This window comes from Anarrhichthys ocellatus, unplaced genomic scaffold (genome assembly GCF_004355925.1).
Source record: "Anarrhichthys ocellatus isolate YVR2014 unplaced genomic scaffold, GSC_Weel_1.0 scaffold1, whole genome shotgun sequence".
In the NCBI taxonomy this organism is placed as follows: domain Eukaryota; kingdom Metazoa; phylum Chordata; class Actinopteri; order Perciformes; family Anarhichadidae; genus Anarrhichthys; species Anarrhichthys ocellatus.
Window position 1 is genome coordinate 14,286,418 of NW_022280031.1, and position 19,227 is coordinate 14,305,644.

General features: G+C 42.2%; 2 protein-coding genes across 2 annotated transcripts; both read left to right on the forward strand.

Moving 5' to 3' along the window:
- The first annotated feature begins 87 nt into the window (after positions 1–87).
- comtb (catechol-O-methyltransferase b) lies at positions 88–5,033 on the forward strand. The gene is made up of 6 exons (XM_031851265.1): positions 88–144; positions 1,325–1,496; positions 3,978–4,095; positions 4,198–4,391; positions 4,479–4,610; positions 4,697–5,033. Coding segments are annotated over exons 1-6 (798 nt in total). The 5' UTR covers positions 88–142; the 3' UTR covers positions 4,877–5,033.
- Positions 5,034–5,636: 603 nt separating this feature from the next.
- grm6b (glutamate receptor, metabotropic 6b) lies at positions 5,637–18,709 on the forward strand. The gene is made up of 11 exons (XM_031851229.1): positions 5,637–5,977; positions 7,099–7,691; positions 10,916–11,132; positions 12,430–12,565; positions 12,700–12,854; positions 13,194–13,334; positions 13,465–13,665; positions 14,431–14,570; positions 15,127–15,750; positions 15,840–16,151; positions 18,414–18,709. Exons 2-11 carry the CDS (start codon positions 7,155–7,157, stop codon positions 18,651–18,653), a joined length of 2,703 nt encoding a protein of 900 aa, XP_031707089.1. The 5' UTR covers positions 5,637–5,977; positions 7,099–7,154; the 3' UTR covers positions 18,654–18,709.
- Positions 18,710–19,227: the final 518 nt, after the last annotated feature.

Sequence of the window (19,227 nt, forward strand, 5' to 3'; positions counted from 1 at the left end):
TTTAGGGGTGGGGGTGGGGGTGGAAGGAAGAGACGGAGGGAGGAGTCAGTATAAACAGGCGCCTGCTAGAAAACTCCCAGATCTTCTTCTAGCAGCAGCGAGAGGAGGTGCGAAGAGGACAGGGAGCGCCGCCTGCCCGCACATGTAAGTCTCCTTTTTCCCGTTAGATTTTAATGAGAGACCCTTTAAAGAATGCATGAGGTGTTATTTCAGTGCCTAGCAAGTGTTTGTTCCTGTGTTGCCCAAGAGAGACCATGGCTCAGCCTGCTTTTAATTCCTGTTTTGGATTGAATAGTGTGTGTGCAGGTGGTTTAGCAAAATAGGGGAGATTAGATTGTGTCAATCTGACAATGCCAGTGATGCTCCTCAGTTATACCGTTTTCACAACAAATAATGCGCTATGTCTCCAGTAATGAACATGCATCTTCCGGCTGTCCTTTCTGTTCTTGCATTTGAAAACTTTGCACGATGTGATTTGCATAATGACTGAGTTTGTTGGATCGGATGCACAGCGTGCACCTCGGTACTGTGCAAGTGAGAGACTCGCAGCACAATGATAAGAGTGATAAAGAGGCAGTGTGTTTATCTCGGCCGTGCCAGAACTATTCTGCTTTTCTCTTGATTGTGTGTATGTTAGGAGGAAGACAAAGTAAAGGTTAAAGTCCCGGTGCTCTGCCTTTTGCGACACAGCTCTTAACCCCCAGCCTGTTGCCATGCAACTCAAACTCCGAATCAAAAGGAATTACCTCAACCACCACTGGTCTCTTTCACAGTCGCATCATTAGAGCAAGGTGAGGCTGTTTCCAGCCACGGTCTTCACTGCTTTCCCACAGAAGGAGCCCTTGTTTGCGATTTTGTCTTTTCTTCTCTCCTTTTTTTTTAAAATTGCTTTGTTCTTCCCAATTCATCTGTGCTCCAGATATCTGAACACATCACTAATTGGTTCCGTGAGTGGGAAAAGCTGATCACACAAAAGGACTGTGTTGTGCATTCACCAAGTGTGTATTGCGGTTGATATTAAACGATATCCTGCAGTGATATCGGCACATTGAGATGCCAGTGGGTGTGCAGCTTGGACCTGGCAGCAGCAGCAGCTGATAATGAAAACAGGAGCAGGAACAGTATTGTACCCTGCATAGTAAACACCCATCTCATTATTCCTGCACAAAGGGGAGAGGTAGAGTGAGGGGGAGATTTGAGAGCTCTCATTTATCTCATGCAGACGTATTGCTATTGCGCAGAGTGTGTCTGGTTCCTTTCTATCTCCCTCTTATATATAACCATGCTGCACTGATTGACTCTGCGCTCCCTGTCTTGGCTGCAGGATGTGGCTGACTCTTCTTTACAGCTGCAGCGGTGGAGCAGCTCTTCTGTATGCTCTGTACAGATGGGTGATCCCCGCCGTTGTGCAGTATCATGGAGGACTGGCGCTGATGTGGCATGATGTCATCGTGGAGAGGATGCTGGACACCGTGACCCAGTCCACACGTCCTCAGGTGTGCCTCCCCATACGCAGTATTCTCTTAGAGCAGCCGTAACACATTAATGACCATGATGAGTGTGACGCAGTCCTGCAAGTGTGGTAGACTGAGAGACTGAGAAGATAATAAAACAAAAAAATACATGCACATTGGTATAATCATAAACTTAGCATGTTCATACATGCTCTAACACAGATTCAATTTAACTTTAATTATGTATGCAAAACAGACTTCAGCTCTGTGAGCCTTTATTAAGGCACAGCAGTGCTTTAGCGCTAAATGCTATAACTCAAAGTGACAATGTTAACATGCTGATGTTCAGCAGGTGTATTGCTTACCATGTTCACCATCTTAATTTAGGGTGTTAGCATGCTAACATTGGTTAATTAGCACAAAACACAAAGCACATCTGAGGCTATATCTTTTGTTTCATTCTCAATACATAAATAAAATGGAAAAACTAAATAAATGTTTTATTTTTTTTTTAAATCATGACCTCATGATGCACATTGAAAACACTGTTGAACAAGTCAGGTGCAGGTCAGGAGGAGATTGACCTGACGTGAAACAATAGAAGTGGTGCTAATACCATTCATAAGAGCTGCATTCTATCGGGTGTCCCACTGCTGGTTAGCATGCACAATAGCACCATCGTTAATGATATTAGTGACACCTGTGTGTCTAATACACTGATGGGCACAAAAAAATATCCTCTTTTCTCATTAACACTGGCTGCTAAAGTAGATGGTCAAAACATGCAGTTAAATTTAGCCTTTTATATCTATCTGTTAACATTTTGCCAAAGTGGTGAAGAAAAAAAGACAATGCAAGTGCAAAGTTTCCTGGATGTACTTTGCCTTATACAGTATAACATAAATACTGACAATATTCGTATACATCCATCTATTATCTTTGTACACTGCACATTTTCTATCTATACTGTAAACTTTTGTAATTTTTTTCTATTCTATATTAATATTTCTTGACTTATGGAGCACTTAAGCGCTTTTATTCTTATGTTATCTTACTCTGCTTATTGTGCACACCAAACGACAAAGCAAATTCCTTGTATGTGAAAATCTACTTGGCAACAAACCGGATTCTGATACATTTTATAAAAGGGAGCCAGATAACACATTTTTTTTTATTAAGTACATGATTATAAAGCTTTTTAGTTACATCAGACACATTCACGCAATAGGCGTGCATGCGTGTGTACAAATGTGTGAATCCACACTTGTTCATTGTTTCCTGAGAAGAGCTCCTGTGTGCTAATTAACGAGGGCTGATGCTTCTTCATCTGTCCCTAATGAAAGCAACCACACACACACACACACACACACACACACACACACACACACACGCACACAAAAGTGCTTTAGGTCTTGTTATCTTTGGAGCACAATGTGTTCACAAGGCGTCTTAGTAAATGAACAGTAGATAACAGCAGAAAATGTACAAACATGAACTTTACATATTGTAGCCTGCTCACATTTTCTACCCACACTCTCTCGCGAGTGTTCATCTCGTGCCAAAACGAAAATTTTTTATTTGTTTACACATTTTCTAGGGTTGCTTACACAGCCAAGAAGCAAACAGTTTACAGCATTTCCCATAACATAGTTTTCTGTTTTATTAGGGATTCCTAAGGTAGGATGTAGCTCACACGTTGCAGGTTGGAATCCCTGGAATAATGGGCAAGACTTTCAATTATTGGGCATATTGTTAAAGGCACTGTACACCTGTTCTCATTCTGGTGGATTAGACCTCTGCTCAGGTGGAAAGTTGACCGTATACGCTGTGTTTCCTGAGCTGAAACTCTGTGTACACAGAAAGATCAGGTTTGCCCACGAGTTCTGCAGGGTTAGGTGTGTGATGGGTGTGGATGACATGTAGACTTTGAGAAGGTTGCAGGTCCAGCCAAGAAAATCCTTTAGGCATCCTTATCCTTTTTTCTATCAAAAACATTTTCTAATTCGGCTTCCTGTATTTTGTTTATGCTTGCTATTTAAGTTAAATCCCCCCAAAATACACATTCTTTACTTCATTCCATATTGAAACAAACAGTGACACAGATTCATTCAATGATGCCTCTTTTATTAAAAATAATGATCTATGAAACTTGCTTGCATGCTTTTCAACACAATTATTTCAATTAAATACAAAATATAATGGGATGGAGCATCGGGCAGAGGTGCAAAGGGTAAAAGTGTATGCTTTACAAACAGTATTATGGCTCCTTAATTTCTATTTTATTTGAATCTTCTCAAGAAAATCCCAATTAAAAGAATTTGAAGTCAAAGAGGAAGGACACCAACAAATGGGGACTGTCGCTTAAATGTGTGGTCACAACCTGGCAACCCAGTTCTATGTATGCTATTGATCATTTAAAAGCTATAATGGGTAAATAATGAATGACGGGTTGTTAATGACACCTAAAAGACAGTGAACATAAAAAAAAAGCCCAACTGTAAAACATTTTTGTTACCCCGTCAGCGGCTCCTGGGTGCAGTACAGAAGAACGCCACTAGAGGGGACCCTTGCAGCGTGATCCAGGCCATAGATCACTTCTGCAGAAACAAGGAGTGGGCCATGAATGTGGGGGATGAGAAAGGTACTGACTTCTCTTTATATGATGTGTGTTTTATGTAGAATCTCTACCTTATGTGACTCAGCTGTGTGTGTGTTTGTATCTTCTTTCTTTTTATTTCCACAGGCTGCATTCTCGACTCAGTGGTGTCTGAGGTAAACCCAGCCACGGTGCTGGAGTTGGGAACCTACTGTGGCTACTCCACGGTGCGGATCGCCAGGCTGCTTCCTCCTAACGCCAAGCTCATCACTCTTGAATTCAACCCAGACTTCGCCGCAATTGCTCGCCAAGTCATTGCTTGGGCAGGATTGGAGGAGAAGGTAAAGCCAGGTGTCTCCACGCAAACTGAAAAACAATCCTTTGCTCAGTGTGTACAGGTCAGAAGACAATATGTTTCTTCTCTCCAGGTCCAGTTAGTTGAAGGTGCATCTGGTGACTGGATCCCCAGAATGAAGGAGCAGTTCGGGGTGAAAACATTTGATTTGGTTTTCCTGGATCACTGGAAGGACCGTTACCTTCCCGACACAAAACTGATGGAGGCAAGTGTGTTACGCTTGTTTTATATTGACCAAACTCTTTTCTTTTTCTGCCATGATGCATGATGCTCTTTGCTTATTTTCACCAGGAGTGTGGCCTCCTCAGGAAAGGCAGCGTCCTGCTGGCAGACAACGTCGTCTTCCCCGGTACTCCAGACTACCTGGAATTTGTCCGGAGCAGCCCGCGATACGAGAGCCAGTACTTCAAATCTCACCTGGAGTACACCAAAGTGGAGGACGGCTTGGAGAAATCCGTCTTCTTAGGGTAGTTTTTCACAAAAAATGTAATGTTTTACACAGGTACTAGCAGACCTCTGACCTCTGTTGTCTTGGGTTCACTGAGCAGACTTAAAATCAGGAGTTAAATCTGTTTTTCTAATAGGTCACAGAGTCTACAAACGTGAAATTAAAAGTATGTTGAAGGATTTTATGGTGTGTGCTGTATTTTTTTGTAACGCTACATGATTTAAGTCTCAATACTTGATGCGTTGTTGGTACAGCAGGAGGCAGTAGTGCTACTATGTTCAAGCATCTAATTGACAGAAGATGAGCTTCAACTCAAATCAATAATAAATCTAATCCAGCTGCATTCTGTGGTGACGAAACCTATTTTCTGCTCTGATATTCTTCACCATTGTGCCAGCGTTGACAGGTGTGTGAGGAGAGAGAGAGCGTGTGAGGCATGTTAGTGTGTGTGTGTGTGTGTGTGTGTGTGTGTGTTTGCGTGTGTGTATGAATCAAATCGCTGCTCATCTAATCTCTCAAAGTGAGTTCCATCATACTGGGGGGTGGGGGTTCTGCATTTGGTTCAGCTGTATAAAAAAAAAGTGGGCTAGTCCACCTAGTGCTTTCTTCACAGACTGCTGCATGATAATCCCAATCTGTAGCCATTAGTGCACTGAGAGAACGAGCAAAGATAGAGTTCAAGAGAGAGAGAGAGAGAGGGTGTGGGGGAGTGCCTGGACAGAGATGCACACAGAGGGAAAAGAACGAGAGAGAGAGAGAGAGAGAGAGCTTTTAAGGGATTTGGCAGTGATTTGTAGAATCTCACTGCTGTAATGTTGCTCTTTTCCTCCACTTTTCTCTGATTCTGCCATGATACTGCACCCTGAAGCCTCAGAAGTCAGTGTTTTCATTTAGTCCTTTATGAACCACAACTACTTCTCTTTTCGACCATCGTTTTTTAGTGTGTTCTGCTTATTTTTGAGAGTGCACTGCGGCCGTCTGAGATGATAGAGGATTTACCTTTGGTGAGGAGAGGAGAGCCTTGCCTCTAGAAATTTAATCCCATTTCGGACCGTGGATGGAGGTCTGTTTGGAAGAGCTCATGTGATGGATAAAATCCAGACTGGTCAATGAAGAATGGGCAGGTAAGAAGTGACTTTACATGAAGAAATGTCTCTACTTGCAGGTTGCCTGTAGTGGTATATAAAAGGGAAAAATTGTCTGCAGCCATTGCGTGATTCATACAGATTTACATTATGCTCTTATTTTGAGAATCTTCTCATTTCCATCCATCCAACTTCAAATTGCAGGACAGAAAAATAGAATGATTCAGCATCATAAATATGAGTTTAATTATGTATGTATATGTATTGTGTATGTATATATATATATACTGTATATATATATATATATATATATATATATATATGTATTGCAATTTGAAATAGCATGCAAACTGATATATCTAAGGTTGTATTTGTATTAGACACTAAATTTAAGTGATCCCATAATAAATATTTTCTATTGTTCAAATTCTGCCTTGCAAAATTAAATATATTTACACTTTTAACCCAGATGTGTACTGTGGGTTGTGTCAATGAGCGTCATGCAGATAAAATGAACCTGCTCCAACTTTTGGAGCATGAAATGCTGCGATGGTCCAGTTGATGTTTTCTGTTTTGCAAAATTTATAGCGTTTTCCATCATCGGCTCTCAGCTCTCTGTGATAAAAGCTATTCACTCTGTGTCATCCTGCATAGATGTCCTCAGCTACAGCTCTCGTTTAATGGTGGATACATGTAAAGCTTGTATTTTGTACTTTTTCTCAGCTTGTATTGAATACACCAAAACAGATTGTAACAAAAAAATGTCAGAATTTATGTATTTTACAAATCTTCTAGAGGGCTCTCTGCATTTAAACTTTTGTATTTTTTTTACCTGATACGGATCCTTTAAGCATTTACATGCAATGTAAAAACAAAAAAACTGAAACATTTTGACAATTTGTTCAAGATCTCGAGTCAAGTCTCCAAGAACTTGACATGCAAAATGACGTATTAAAAAATCTTTATATAAAAAATTGTATTTAAATACATACAGTAGCTTCACTGATGTGAAAGACCAAACATATGTTGGAGACTGATTGAAGAAGGTAAATGACAATAGTATTTGACAGTTTGCAGCCTTCTTCTTCTCTGAAAGGAGACTGAGACCACATAGTGTCATCACGAGGAGATGATAATCGGACCTCTCTGACTGCCCTCAGGTGTCAAAGGTAGAGGGAGTGGCCTGGTGTTGTCAGTACCTCTGCTGGTCCTCATCATGACATCAGAGGCCCGCTCATCACATCCGTGCTGCTGGCTCACTTCGCCTTTCAGATACCAAACATGGCTTCGGCTGACGTTGGCACTGCTGGTGGGTACTGGCCCGGGCTCCTGGGCCCAGCAGGGCACCCTGCCTCAGTCCATCAAAATTGAGGGGGACATCACCTTGGGCGGGCTGTTCCCCATGCACTCTCGGGGCGCTGCTGGCATGCCCTGCGGGGAGATCAAGAGAGAAAAGGGGATCCATCGATTGGAGGCCATGCTGTATGCCATGGACCAGATCAACAGTGACCCGGATCTGCTGCCTAACATCACTCTGGGGGCCCGGATCCTGGACACCTGCTCCAGAGACACCTACGCCCTGGAGCAGTCGCTCCTCTTTGTCCAGGCCCTCATCCAGAAGGACACCTCAGATGTGCGCTGCTCAAACGGAGAGCCTCCCATCATCCCCAAACCAGAGAGGGTGGTCGGCGTGATCGGGGCGGCTGGCAGCTCGGTGTCCATCATGGTGGCCAATGTGCTCCGATTGTTTTCGGTAAGTTTTGATGTCTCTTTAGAGAATTCTTTTTTTCAGTAAGTAAGCAGATGGGATCAATCCAGATGAAAGCCATGTAGGAGAAAATACTTGCATATGAGCTAAAGCACCGGTTCCCAACCTGGGGTTTGGATCTCCCAGTCAAGCCCCATGTATCTAAGGGGTCTTCATTGTTTTTTGTTGTTGTTAAATTGCTGTTGGTTGAGTATAGTTAAGACATAATTCCCATGACCGCAACTTTACCAGTTTGATTACGGCCCTTCCTCTCCTCCCTCTGTGTTTCCTGTCTCTCTGTTCAGAAATGCCATAAATCTTAAAAAATATACAGTATATTTTCTGGATAATTTCACGTCTTTGTGTCTCAAAAAACCTTTAACCGAAATAAGTGATTCGGGGTCACAAGTAGCATTGCATTATTTTAAGGGGCCACAAACCAAAAATGTTAGTCGATGACTTTCAAACTAAGAGGGACTGTGCCAAAAAGTGTGCAACTATCAGCAATATATACCCCTAATTTTTTGTGCGTTTAGTTTTGAAAACCTTTTCGCAAACTTCCCATGTGTCCGCTATTCATGTAGAATTATGGCTCAAACGAGCTGATTACTCTGATTTAATGAACGTATACGTATCCATGCTTGTACAGTTAAATTAGCTCCCGGCTGATCTAGTTAAGATGTACAGAAGCACACAGCGGTCCCACTCATTTAGTCATTTTATGCACTCCTAGATGATGAATGGGGCCTTCATCACATTTGGATTTCATTCTGCAGCATGAACACGGTGACTTTTAATTGCAGTTGACTTGCTTCACAAACCTAATTAAGAGTACTCCTCATGTTTACTAGCATCTTCTCATTGGATATTTTGATTGATTTTATTGCACATATCCCCGTGTTGTTACTCTATAGACAAATATTCAGCACATGTATCACCCAATATGATTTTGAAACAAGTCATTTAAAAGGATGAATATTTTGAATGAGCCTCTGTACACGTCACAGGATTTTGAATCATTGTCATGCGTTGCCTCCGCAGGCTAATCCCTGTTATGTGTTCATTGTTGTTTTTTATTTTATTATTTTACAGATGATTGACCTTTGATGATTGATTACACTGCTCATAGCGATGATGGGACATTGAGGCTGTGTAAATCCCACATTATGTCGTGTTCTCATCGACTTAGCGATATGGTCTGCCAGAAATCTATGAATGTCTAAAAATAGGCACTAGTCTGGGTTTAAATTGGCCAGAAATTGCCCCCCCCAAAACAAAAGAAGAAGTTTCTACTTGTTGCTGTATTATTTATAGAGAGGATGTTGATTTGAGAGCCAAGGAGGGGCAGCTTTCATAAAGGGCAGATGTTAACTACAGATTTATAGATCCCACCCTCCACTAAGCCCCTCTCAGCAGCTCAGGACCCTGCGCTGAAAATAGAGCATCAGGGCAGCAGGATGACAGCAACGCCTAGACGGCATGGAGTAGATTTAGTTAAATGGTATGTGTTTCCTCCCGCTGTCCATTTGTGCTGCTCTCCAGGCCACGGATACTTCTGTACATTGAACATCTGCTCTTAGCCAGAGCAGGAGATGTTTCAGCATCTACCACACGTGCTGTTTTAACCGATTTTCTTTCAGGGCTGAGATGTTCAATCGATCAACAGATTATTTACTGACAAGTACTCCAGCATTTTAAAATTTGAGGGTTTATTGCTTTTCTCCCCTTCTACATCATGTAAATGTAATATCTTCGGTGTTAGCAGTGGAAATGTTTCACTATTTTTGACATTCCATAGAGTAAACAATTTCTTAAAAAAGGAGCTATATATTAATATATTAGTTTTACCTCTATTCATAATGATGCAATTTATCTAGTATCATTTAATATTTCAACCCACTGTCATAACCTTAAATCATTAGTCTGCCGCTAAAGACTGAAACCTCAATTAATCTGTTTCAAAGCGATAATAATTTTAATTGTTACAAAAGGAAAATTCAATCCATCTATTCAATTTCCCTGCACCTTTAAAAAACATTTTAGAATTTGAATAAAACTTTGATCATTCTCTAACTCACATAACAAAAAACCCCCTGCATATCATATTAGTCTTGTACCTGCGCACACTTCTGTTTAGCATTTAGTAAAGTCTATTTGCTTGGATCCTGGAACATCTTGGACCGTTTCAAGCCATTACTGATAGTTAGAAGATTTCAGCGGTACGGGATTGTAAGTGGATACTGACAGGGCTCATTGATTTTAAAAAGTGAATTGGTGCAGATGCTTCTATGGGACTAATTGGAAAGGATTACGTCTCGTTCACTCCGAATTTCTACAACAATTGAATCACACTTGCTCCTCTGGAAACTTGTGTCAAACAGCAATTTTTTGGGGGAGAAAGTTCACATCTGGTTGAGGATGTGGTCTGTAGAAAGACAAGTAAATTTGAGTTGGACAGGGTTAACGCACAGCACCAAACTGAAGCTAAATGTGGCCATCAGAATTAAATATATTGTATGGCTTACAGCTGAGAAATGCTAACCTTTTCCTAGTCTCTTGATCTCTGTCTCTCCCTCTGTGCTTAACATAATTTGGTTAAAACCCCTATAATCCTTCCAGATAATCTGTGAAATGGTTCTCTCGGTCCGCTCTCCTTCACTACCCCTTGTGTCCACCTTTCTCTACTCGTCCCCTCCAGAGGGCCCTACGTTAAGCCACGCTGGGGGACCGGCATTAGCAGGGTCGGGGTTGAGATAAACTGTCGACATCAACTATGTCATTAAAGAAGTAGCACACCAGTAAATTAATCTTGTCATCCTTTTTTTTTCTTTTTTCCAAACAAATGCTTTTTACAGATGTGTTTTTTACCATCTGTATTTCTCTGTGACGTCCATATCCTCAGCACAGACCAGCTCTGGACAGATCGCACCGTAAAGTTGCGTCAGTTCTGAGAATTACTGAGGACACGGGCTGTTCAAGAGATGATCGCTCTCTGTGATAGTCCAATTTTGGGATTTTAATGCACTACAACGTGTTTAGTATCAATGTGGAAGGCCTCCTTTTAGACACCGTTAAGGTTCTGTCTGTGAGTAAGTGGTGCATCATCCTCTGATATGGTTCACTGCTTCTTCTAGTCATTCTTTTCTATCACATATTGGCCGAATTGTGCTGCTCATGTTTTCCCCTTGACCTGGCCCTTTCGTCATCGCTGACCCATCCCTGTGTCTCAGATCCCCCAGATCAGCTATGCCTCCACTGCCCCGGAGCTGAGCGACAAGAGCCGCTACGAGTTCTTCTCCCGTGTGGTGCCTCCTGACTCCTACCAGGCCCAGGCAATGGTGGACATAGTCAAAGCCATGGGCTGGAACTACGTCTCCACGCTGGCCTCCGAGGGCAACTATGGAGAGAGCGGCGTCGATGCCTTCCTCCAGATATCCAGAGAAGCAGGTTGCGTTTCTGGCTGTGTGGTTGTGAATTCACCGCTGGGACAATAAGGGATTACTCATGTATCAAGCAGTGTTGTTCTCACTCATTAAAAGACTAAAATATGAAAAAGAAATCCTTTAAAACAGGGCAAACAGAAGTCACCGCCTCATATGGGTTTAAAAGCTCAAAAGATGTTACTCGGGTTCAGATTTCATAGCATTATGGTTTCACATAATACATCAACAATCAACAATTGACAATGCTGGACCTGCTTTAGCAGCATGCTGACCGTGGACGATCCACCATTTCGGTCCATAACAGTTACTTAATGGATTGCCATTCAAATTTGTACAAACATTCGTGGACCCCAGAGGATGAAACCTAATGAATTTGGTGATCCCCTGACCTTTCCCCTAGTGCCATCATGAGGTTGACATTTGTGGTTTTGAGTAATATGCCTCTATTATAATTATTGTTATTATCTAGTATTTGATAAATTGCCATGCCTTTGGCACAGACATTCATGTTCCCCTCAGACAGACATGTAACTCCTGACTTTTCATCTGACACAATCATTAGTTTAAAATTTTCATTTTCCATTTGGTTTAGACCAAATTTCTGCAAAACTGACATTCCCATCAGCTCCATCTTTACGTTGTGTTTAGTGCTAATTAGGACAAAATGACAGCATGTTGACACACTAAACTAAGATGTTGAACGTGGTCAGCATTTGACCTGCTAAACATCAGCATGTTAGCAATGCCATAGTTAGCATAGCATGCTGACATTTGCAAGTCTCAAAGCTGCTTGACTCTTAGTCTTGTTTTATTTTTTATTATTAATCAATTTATTAATGTTCCACACAGTTATTTAGACATGTTTCCTACTTTAAATATCAGCTTAGGTCTGATGCTTTTCATCCAGAAACTAACACGACTGAGTCCTCAGCCATGCTAGCAGCTCTGGGCTGTACTTATGCACAGCGGTGCTTTGAGCTAAATGCTAACATCAGCAGGACAACATGCTCACATTGACAATGCTGATGTCCAGCAGGTATAATGTCTATTATGTTAACCATCTTAGTTTAGTGTTAGCATGATGCTAACATCTGATAACTAGGCAGATAGGAAGGGAAATGCGAAGTTTTTGTATTATAAATGCTTTATTACAATTTTCCCAATCTAAAATTACATTTCTAAGTTTCAGTTGCGATAGGAATTATTAGTATTGTATACATAACTAATTAACTGGGCAGTGAGGGGAGAAAACAGCAATGTACAGCGATGCCAACGCATTTCAAATATGATCTCTGACACAGGTGGGCTGTGTATTGGCCAATCCATAAAGATTCCCAGAGAGCCCAGACCGGGCGAGTTTGAGAAGATCATCAAGAGACTGATGGAGACCTCCAATGCTCGGGGCGTCATCATCTTTGCCAACGAGGACGACATCAAGTGAGTCAAGTTTTGCTGCACGTTCTATTAGAGAAAGGAAATCAGTCAGATGATACTGTTTTATATTAAGTTTGATGATAACACAGAGGAGTGAAGTGGAAAGTGTGTGATGACGATAATCTGTTCTCTTTCAGACGGGTGTTGCAGTCTGCCAAAAAGGCCAACCTCACCGGCCACTTCCTGTTCGTTGGCTCCGACAGTTGGGGGGCCAAAAGCTCCCCCATTCAAGACCAGGAGGATGTGGCTGAGGGCGCTGTCACCATCCTGCCCAAAAGAGCCTCTATTGATGGTTGGGCAAATTCATTAAATCAAAATATTAACTCTTACTCTAACCAACTGGATGCAATATGATTTGCGACATTTGACATTGATAGATGAGTCTTAATACCAACGCAACAAATAAAGGAAATTAATGATATTTGATAAGTCTGCTGCTGATATTTCCACCCTGTCACAAAAAATTGTAAATTGAGTCAAAGTCATATTTCATTGTGCAATAAATTTGATTTTCTTGCTGATTTCAGCACTGTTATTATTGGAACACTGATATCAATCACTGTGGTTTCAAAGCATGCATGACATTTTTTAATGAAACATTAAACAAAGTCTGGTTTGCAAAATGATTCAGGGTTCGACCAGTACTTCACTTCGAGATCTCTAGAAAACAACAGAAGAAACATCTGGTTTGCAGAATTCTGGGAGGACGACTTCAAGTGCAAACTGACCCGCCCGGGCATAAAGTATGAACTTGGCAGAAGAAAATGTACAGGTAAGCAAGTCCTTGATAATTAAATGTTAGATATGTATCTTAGTTCGGTGCTTGTGAGCCGTTTTGTCTTTTCATTATTTTGTGAGTTATGTTGTATTCATCACTTTTTGACACTTCTGTCATCTGTCAGGTGAGGAAAGAATCAGTCACCACTCTCAGTACGAACAAGAGGGCAAGGTGCAGTTTGTGATTGATGCCGTGTACGCCATGGCCCACGCATTACACAGCATGCACGTGGACCTGTGCCCTGGCTACATGGGTGTCTGCGAGAAGATGGACCCTGTGGAAGGACAGATGCTGCTCCAATACATTCGGGCAGTCAGCTTCAATGGTGAGCTGTTGACCGTCAATCTCTGTTTTTGCCTCCCGTCTCATGCAATGTGTTATGATTTAGATATAAAAAAACAAAAACGTTTCACTTCTTTCATCAAACCGGACGAGAAACCTTATTTAAGTGAGATCTGAGATTTTTGCTGGCAAAAACATTGCGTTTGAACTGCTGCTCCCCGTCACTGCAGGTTTGAAAAGAAACACATTTTGAAAAGAAAACAGTAGAATGGAGGTCAGCCCTAAGTCAGAAGCCTTGAGATGTTTCTGCTAATGTATAGCTACAGTACACAGCACATTTCTTTAGAGCACGTCCCCCCCTCCCTAGGGCTGCCTCCTCGCTCTTTCCTTTACACAGCGCTCCCTCTTTTCATCCTGGTCTTTCATAAAAAAAGAAGTCACAGTCTGGATAAAGAAAAGAAAAATGTTCTATGAGAGCATCCTATTTACTGCTCTCCTCTTGCTGGATGACCTTGGCTTGTGTGGAAGACTTTCTGATTGAGCGCCTACAGGGACCTGAGAGGAACATTCAATCATGTTAGGCCAACAGAGCAGAGTGCACTGAAAGACTGAACTCGTGGAGGAGAGCCTTCACTAAAGAGCATTCAGCTTCCACATGATTGCACAAGACTGAAGAAACAGCGTGTGGGTGTTTTCTCGGCCACTAAAGATGGGGGTGATGTCTCCAGCTTTAGAAAGCTGGAAGTCCTCTGTCTTTGACTCGCTAATATACCTTTTAGATCATTAAAAGTCTGTCTCCATCTAACAGGCAGCGCAGGAACTGGAGTGATGTTCAATGAGAATGGAGACGCTCCCGGTCGTTACGACATCTTCCAGTACCAACTGTCTAATGTCAGCAACCCCGGCTACAAGGTCATCGGCCAGTGGACAAACCACCTACGCCTCAATGTAAATATTTGTCCTGTTACTTTTGAGGAAGAACTTGAACATGTTATATCTTAAGACCCTGTATTGATCAATTGATCAATTGACGTGGAACCCCTGCTTGGCTTTATCCACTGAGAACTGTAATAAAGTTGATTAAAACAGGACTATGACGTCTTTAACAATGTTAAAGTAACATTGAAAAAAAGAAAAAAGTAACAAAATTAGAAAATAGAGCTGTTCGGTTTTATATCATGTCAGCCTTAAGACCACCGTTTCAGCCAGAACATGTAAAATATCACTCCAGGAATAATAAAACAAGCTCACTATAGTTTACAAAAAATCTTGCAGCCATTTGGGAATATGGACCATTGATGGAATGATAACCAATTTGCAAAAATTGGGCCCATTTTTAAAATGAGTCGTGGGCGACCAATGAGTGGCTAAATCCATCAGAGCAGTGTCTGTCCGGCTTAATGGCAGCAGTTTTTTTTGTTAGCATTTTACAAAGTCTTAGCGAGTTTTTACTATACGTCAGACATAGTCAGACAATGTTTTTGTGTTTGTACATCCACCCAAGGCGGAGGAGATGCAGTGGTCAGGTGGTGACCGTAAGATCCCAGAGTCGGTGTGCAGTTTCCCTTGCGAGTCCGGAGAGAGGAAAAAGATGGTGAAGGGTGTTCCCTGCTGCTGGCACTGCGAGCTCTGCGATGGCTACCAGTACATGCTGGATGAGTTCACCTGCGACATGTGCCCCTTCGACATGAGGCCCTTTAAGAACCGCACGGGCTGCCGGTCGACGCCCATCATCAAGCTGGAGTGGAGCTCTCCCTGGGCCATCATCCCTGTCTTCCTGGCCATCCTGGGCATCCTGGCCACCACCGGATGCATCGCCACCTTCATCCGCTTCAACGACACACCCATCGTTCGGGCCTCCGGCAGAGAGCTCAGCTACGTGTTGCTGACGGGCATCTTCCTCATCTACCTCATCACCTTCCTCATGATAGCCGAGCCCAGCACGGCCGTGTGCGCCTTCCGTAGGCTGCTGCTGGGCCTCGGCATGTGCATCAGCTACTCTGCCATGCTCACCAAGACCAACCGGATCTACCGTATCTTCGAACAGGGCAAGAAGTCGGTCTCGCCCCCGAAATTCATCAGTCCCGGCTCTCAGCTGATCATCACCTTTATACTCATCGGGGTGCAGGTATGCATGGGGATGCTTCTTTCACACACACACACACACACCACCTATGATTCTTTGCAGCACACTGACTCGCACTCCTTTCCTTGCAGTTACTCGGGGTGTTCATCTGGTTTGGTGTGATGCCCCCCCACACCATCATCGACTACGAGGAGCAGAAGCCCCCAAACCCAGAGTTGGCCCGCGGAGTCCTCAAGTGCGACATGTCCGACCTGTCCCTCATCTTGTGTCTGAGCTACAGTATCCTACTGATGATCACCTGCACCGTGTACGCCATCAAGAGCAGAGGAGTTCCCGAGACCTTCAACGAGGCCAAACCCATCGGCTTCACCATGTACACGACCTGCATCGTCTGGCTGGCCTTTGTGCCAATCTTCTTTGGCACAGCGCAGTCTACGGAGAAGGTGGGCAATTTAACATGTTTTTAGTTCACTTCTCCTGGGATTGGAGGTACTTGTACTTTACTTGAATACTTTTATCCCCCTTTATGCTTCTACTCGACTACATTTTAGAGGGAAATTACCAGTTATCTTAAAGATCCATATTTTGCATACAAAAAATGGTCAACTTCTAGATGTATTTACAGACTGAACTACCAACAGCATACTAAGTAGTTAAAATTGGCTCCACCTCAACCAGCTAAACTGTCAAACGTTGCTTACCACATGACTGTATCAGTCATAAATATTCCATAATAATAACATTTAATGTTGGCCTATCTATGATAATTTAAATGTTACATACTTCAAGTATTTTTCCTGCTAACAGCAATTGTCTAACCTTCTCCGTCTAGACCGCAAGCATTATATATAAATCAAGAGAGGAACAATTCGTAATCTGTGACTTCATTTTCTGCTCAGGTAGACAATGCTTCACGAAGTCTTTACACAGTTAATCGTTGTTTGCTGCTGTATTATTTCTCTGAACGTTGTATATTGCTGCTTTGAATATAAAATGGCAGAAAATTTGTGAGAAAAACGATTCCCAAAGCTTAAGGTGTTTTAAAAGACTCATTTCCTTGAATGACTCGCAAACAGGAAATGTTTTGCCGGACTGTTTTGAGAAAGTTCTCATTTTTCATTCATCACCTCATTGTTTTGGTAATGTTACCTCATGCATCTGCCTAAACAACTTTAAAGAAGGTAGAAATTAATTATTATTCATTCTGCCTAATGTCCAATTACTAATGACATAACTATTAGCTTTATGGTATAATCTATTAATTAATCGGTTAATAGATTATTTTGTCAAGTTTAGTCCCTCATTTTGTTATACAACTAGTTATCAAATTAACATCAGTACAATCATTTTATTAGTCATATTCAAGAAGAAGCGCTTTATTAATCCCTCGTGAGGAAATTCACGTTTCCCTGAAGGCTCTTTACTGTGGAGACTTCATATTATTGTCAGTAATTTCAATCAAACTTTGAATCAAAATTATGCAACTGTAACACGCACTAATAGTTAAGAGATTAAATGAATCCCTCAGATGTTTAAAGTGAAATCTGAGTTTGTTGCCTGTCACGTTACGTTTGCTTCCTGCGGAGAGTTTAATTTAGCTTGTGGGCTACTTCTGTCACCACAAAGTACGAGGCTGTTGGGGGGGGAATATTTGAAAAACAGAGATAGGCTTTGACTAATAGAGAGCAGTATTATGAATCAGTCAGGCTGAAACAATTAAAGCCCGAGGTGCTTTCAGTCTTTTCACCTCCTCCCGAATGGAAATGAAGTGAATTAAGAAAAGGCAGCGAGGGAAGGAAAGGAGGTCAGATGAGCTGAGGGATGGTAGGGACCCCTCGTAGACCAATTCAACCATCCGGCTCAATTAATCATCACTTAGAAAAAAAGAGCTAAATATAGACACTAACTTTTGTATGGCTGGTGAAAATGGTGGCTGTTATTCTCCCGTCATGTGTACGACCTCGTGTAAGAGGAGGGGATTTACCTGCTTGATGTCTGTAGTTACATACGCAACAACCATTCACTGTCACCCGGGCCGGTCTCGCCTCGGGCCGAGCACATGAGCACATTCACAACAGTTCCTTGCACAAATGGAGAGAGGTCACCGTGAGAAAGCGACGAAAAGCACGACAGAGATGATAAAAGAAGCCATACTGTTTGAGCATCCGCCTGCGACAAAGCAGGATGTTCTGCTGCTGCATGAGGATAGTGTACAATTTCTGACTTATTTATGGCACAGATATATCTTATTTATGGCACATGTGTCTTTATTTATTTATGACTTATACAGTTTGCTTGAATAATGAGTTCATAATTTATTGGAGTACGACCCGAGGAGAAGTTACTTCTCATTATTACTGTTGGATTTGAAATAAGAGGAAGAGCAGTGAGGAGAAGACATGGTCAAAGAAAGCCCATAAATAGAGCCTCCTTTCCTGACTACATATCCCATAAATCATTCATCAGGGAAAAGAGACTGCCTGCTGTGCTTTGACAAGAACATTATGAAGACTGCAACCTATGAGATGACAGAGTGCATTTTCTTGAACTTGTGCAAGATGATATAATCAAGTATTAAATACACACAGGCGGATACTGAATCATTCCTAAGAAATTAGACAAAATTAATTGATTTTGTGAACACAGGTGTGTGTGTGTGTGTGTGTGTGTGTAGATCTTTCTGACCTGCCATGTCTCTGTTGCAGATGTTCATCCAGACCACCACCCTGACAGTGTCCATGAGCCTGAGCGCCACCGTGTCCCTGGGCATGCTCTACATCCCCAAGGTCTACGTCATCATCTGCCACCCGGAGCAGAACGTCCAGAAGAGGAAGCGCAGCTTCAAAGCCGTGGTGCAGGCGGCCACCGTGTCCACGCACCTGTCCCAGAAGTCCAACGACAAGCATAACGGGGAGTCCAAGATCGTGCCGGACAGATCACAGTGAAAAAAAATGTAGCTGGATCCGTGTTTTCTTCCCCTAATGTCACAAGCCCACACTGAGACGGCTGATGGGAAAATATCAGCATTTACGTTAGTTTTGGCTGGATTGCCCCCCCACCACCACCCCTCCCACACTTTGACTGTGGATTGAAAGACCAGCAAAGATGTTCCTGGATGTTTTTTCTTCTCACACTTATTTAGAAAACTCAGATACACTAAACCTGGAATGGGGCACAAAAGGAAAACAGAAATGCTCACCCTTAAAATGGACAGCTTAGCTCACTTAACCTTATCTGTGAACCACTGTTGTGTAATAATAAAGATTGTTTTTGTATTGGAACCATGTCTCATGCTAATCTGTATAATGAACCTGAGTGTCCTATTAATCCTTGATACTGTGTGTGCAAAACTTAATCTTTAGGTGAAATTCCTAAGGTGGCGTTGTTGTGCTCTGACTATTGGTTAATGTCCACGTAAACTTTAAACCACATCCCACCTTCGTCTCGCCACATTAACATAATGTTTGCTGAGGTCTGCAGCAGTCTTGCTGCTACACATAGATAGTTCACATAACTGTA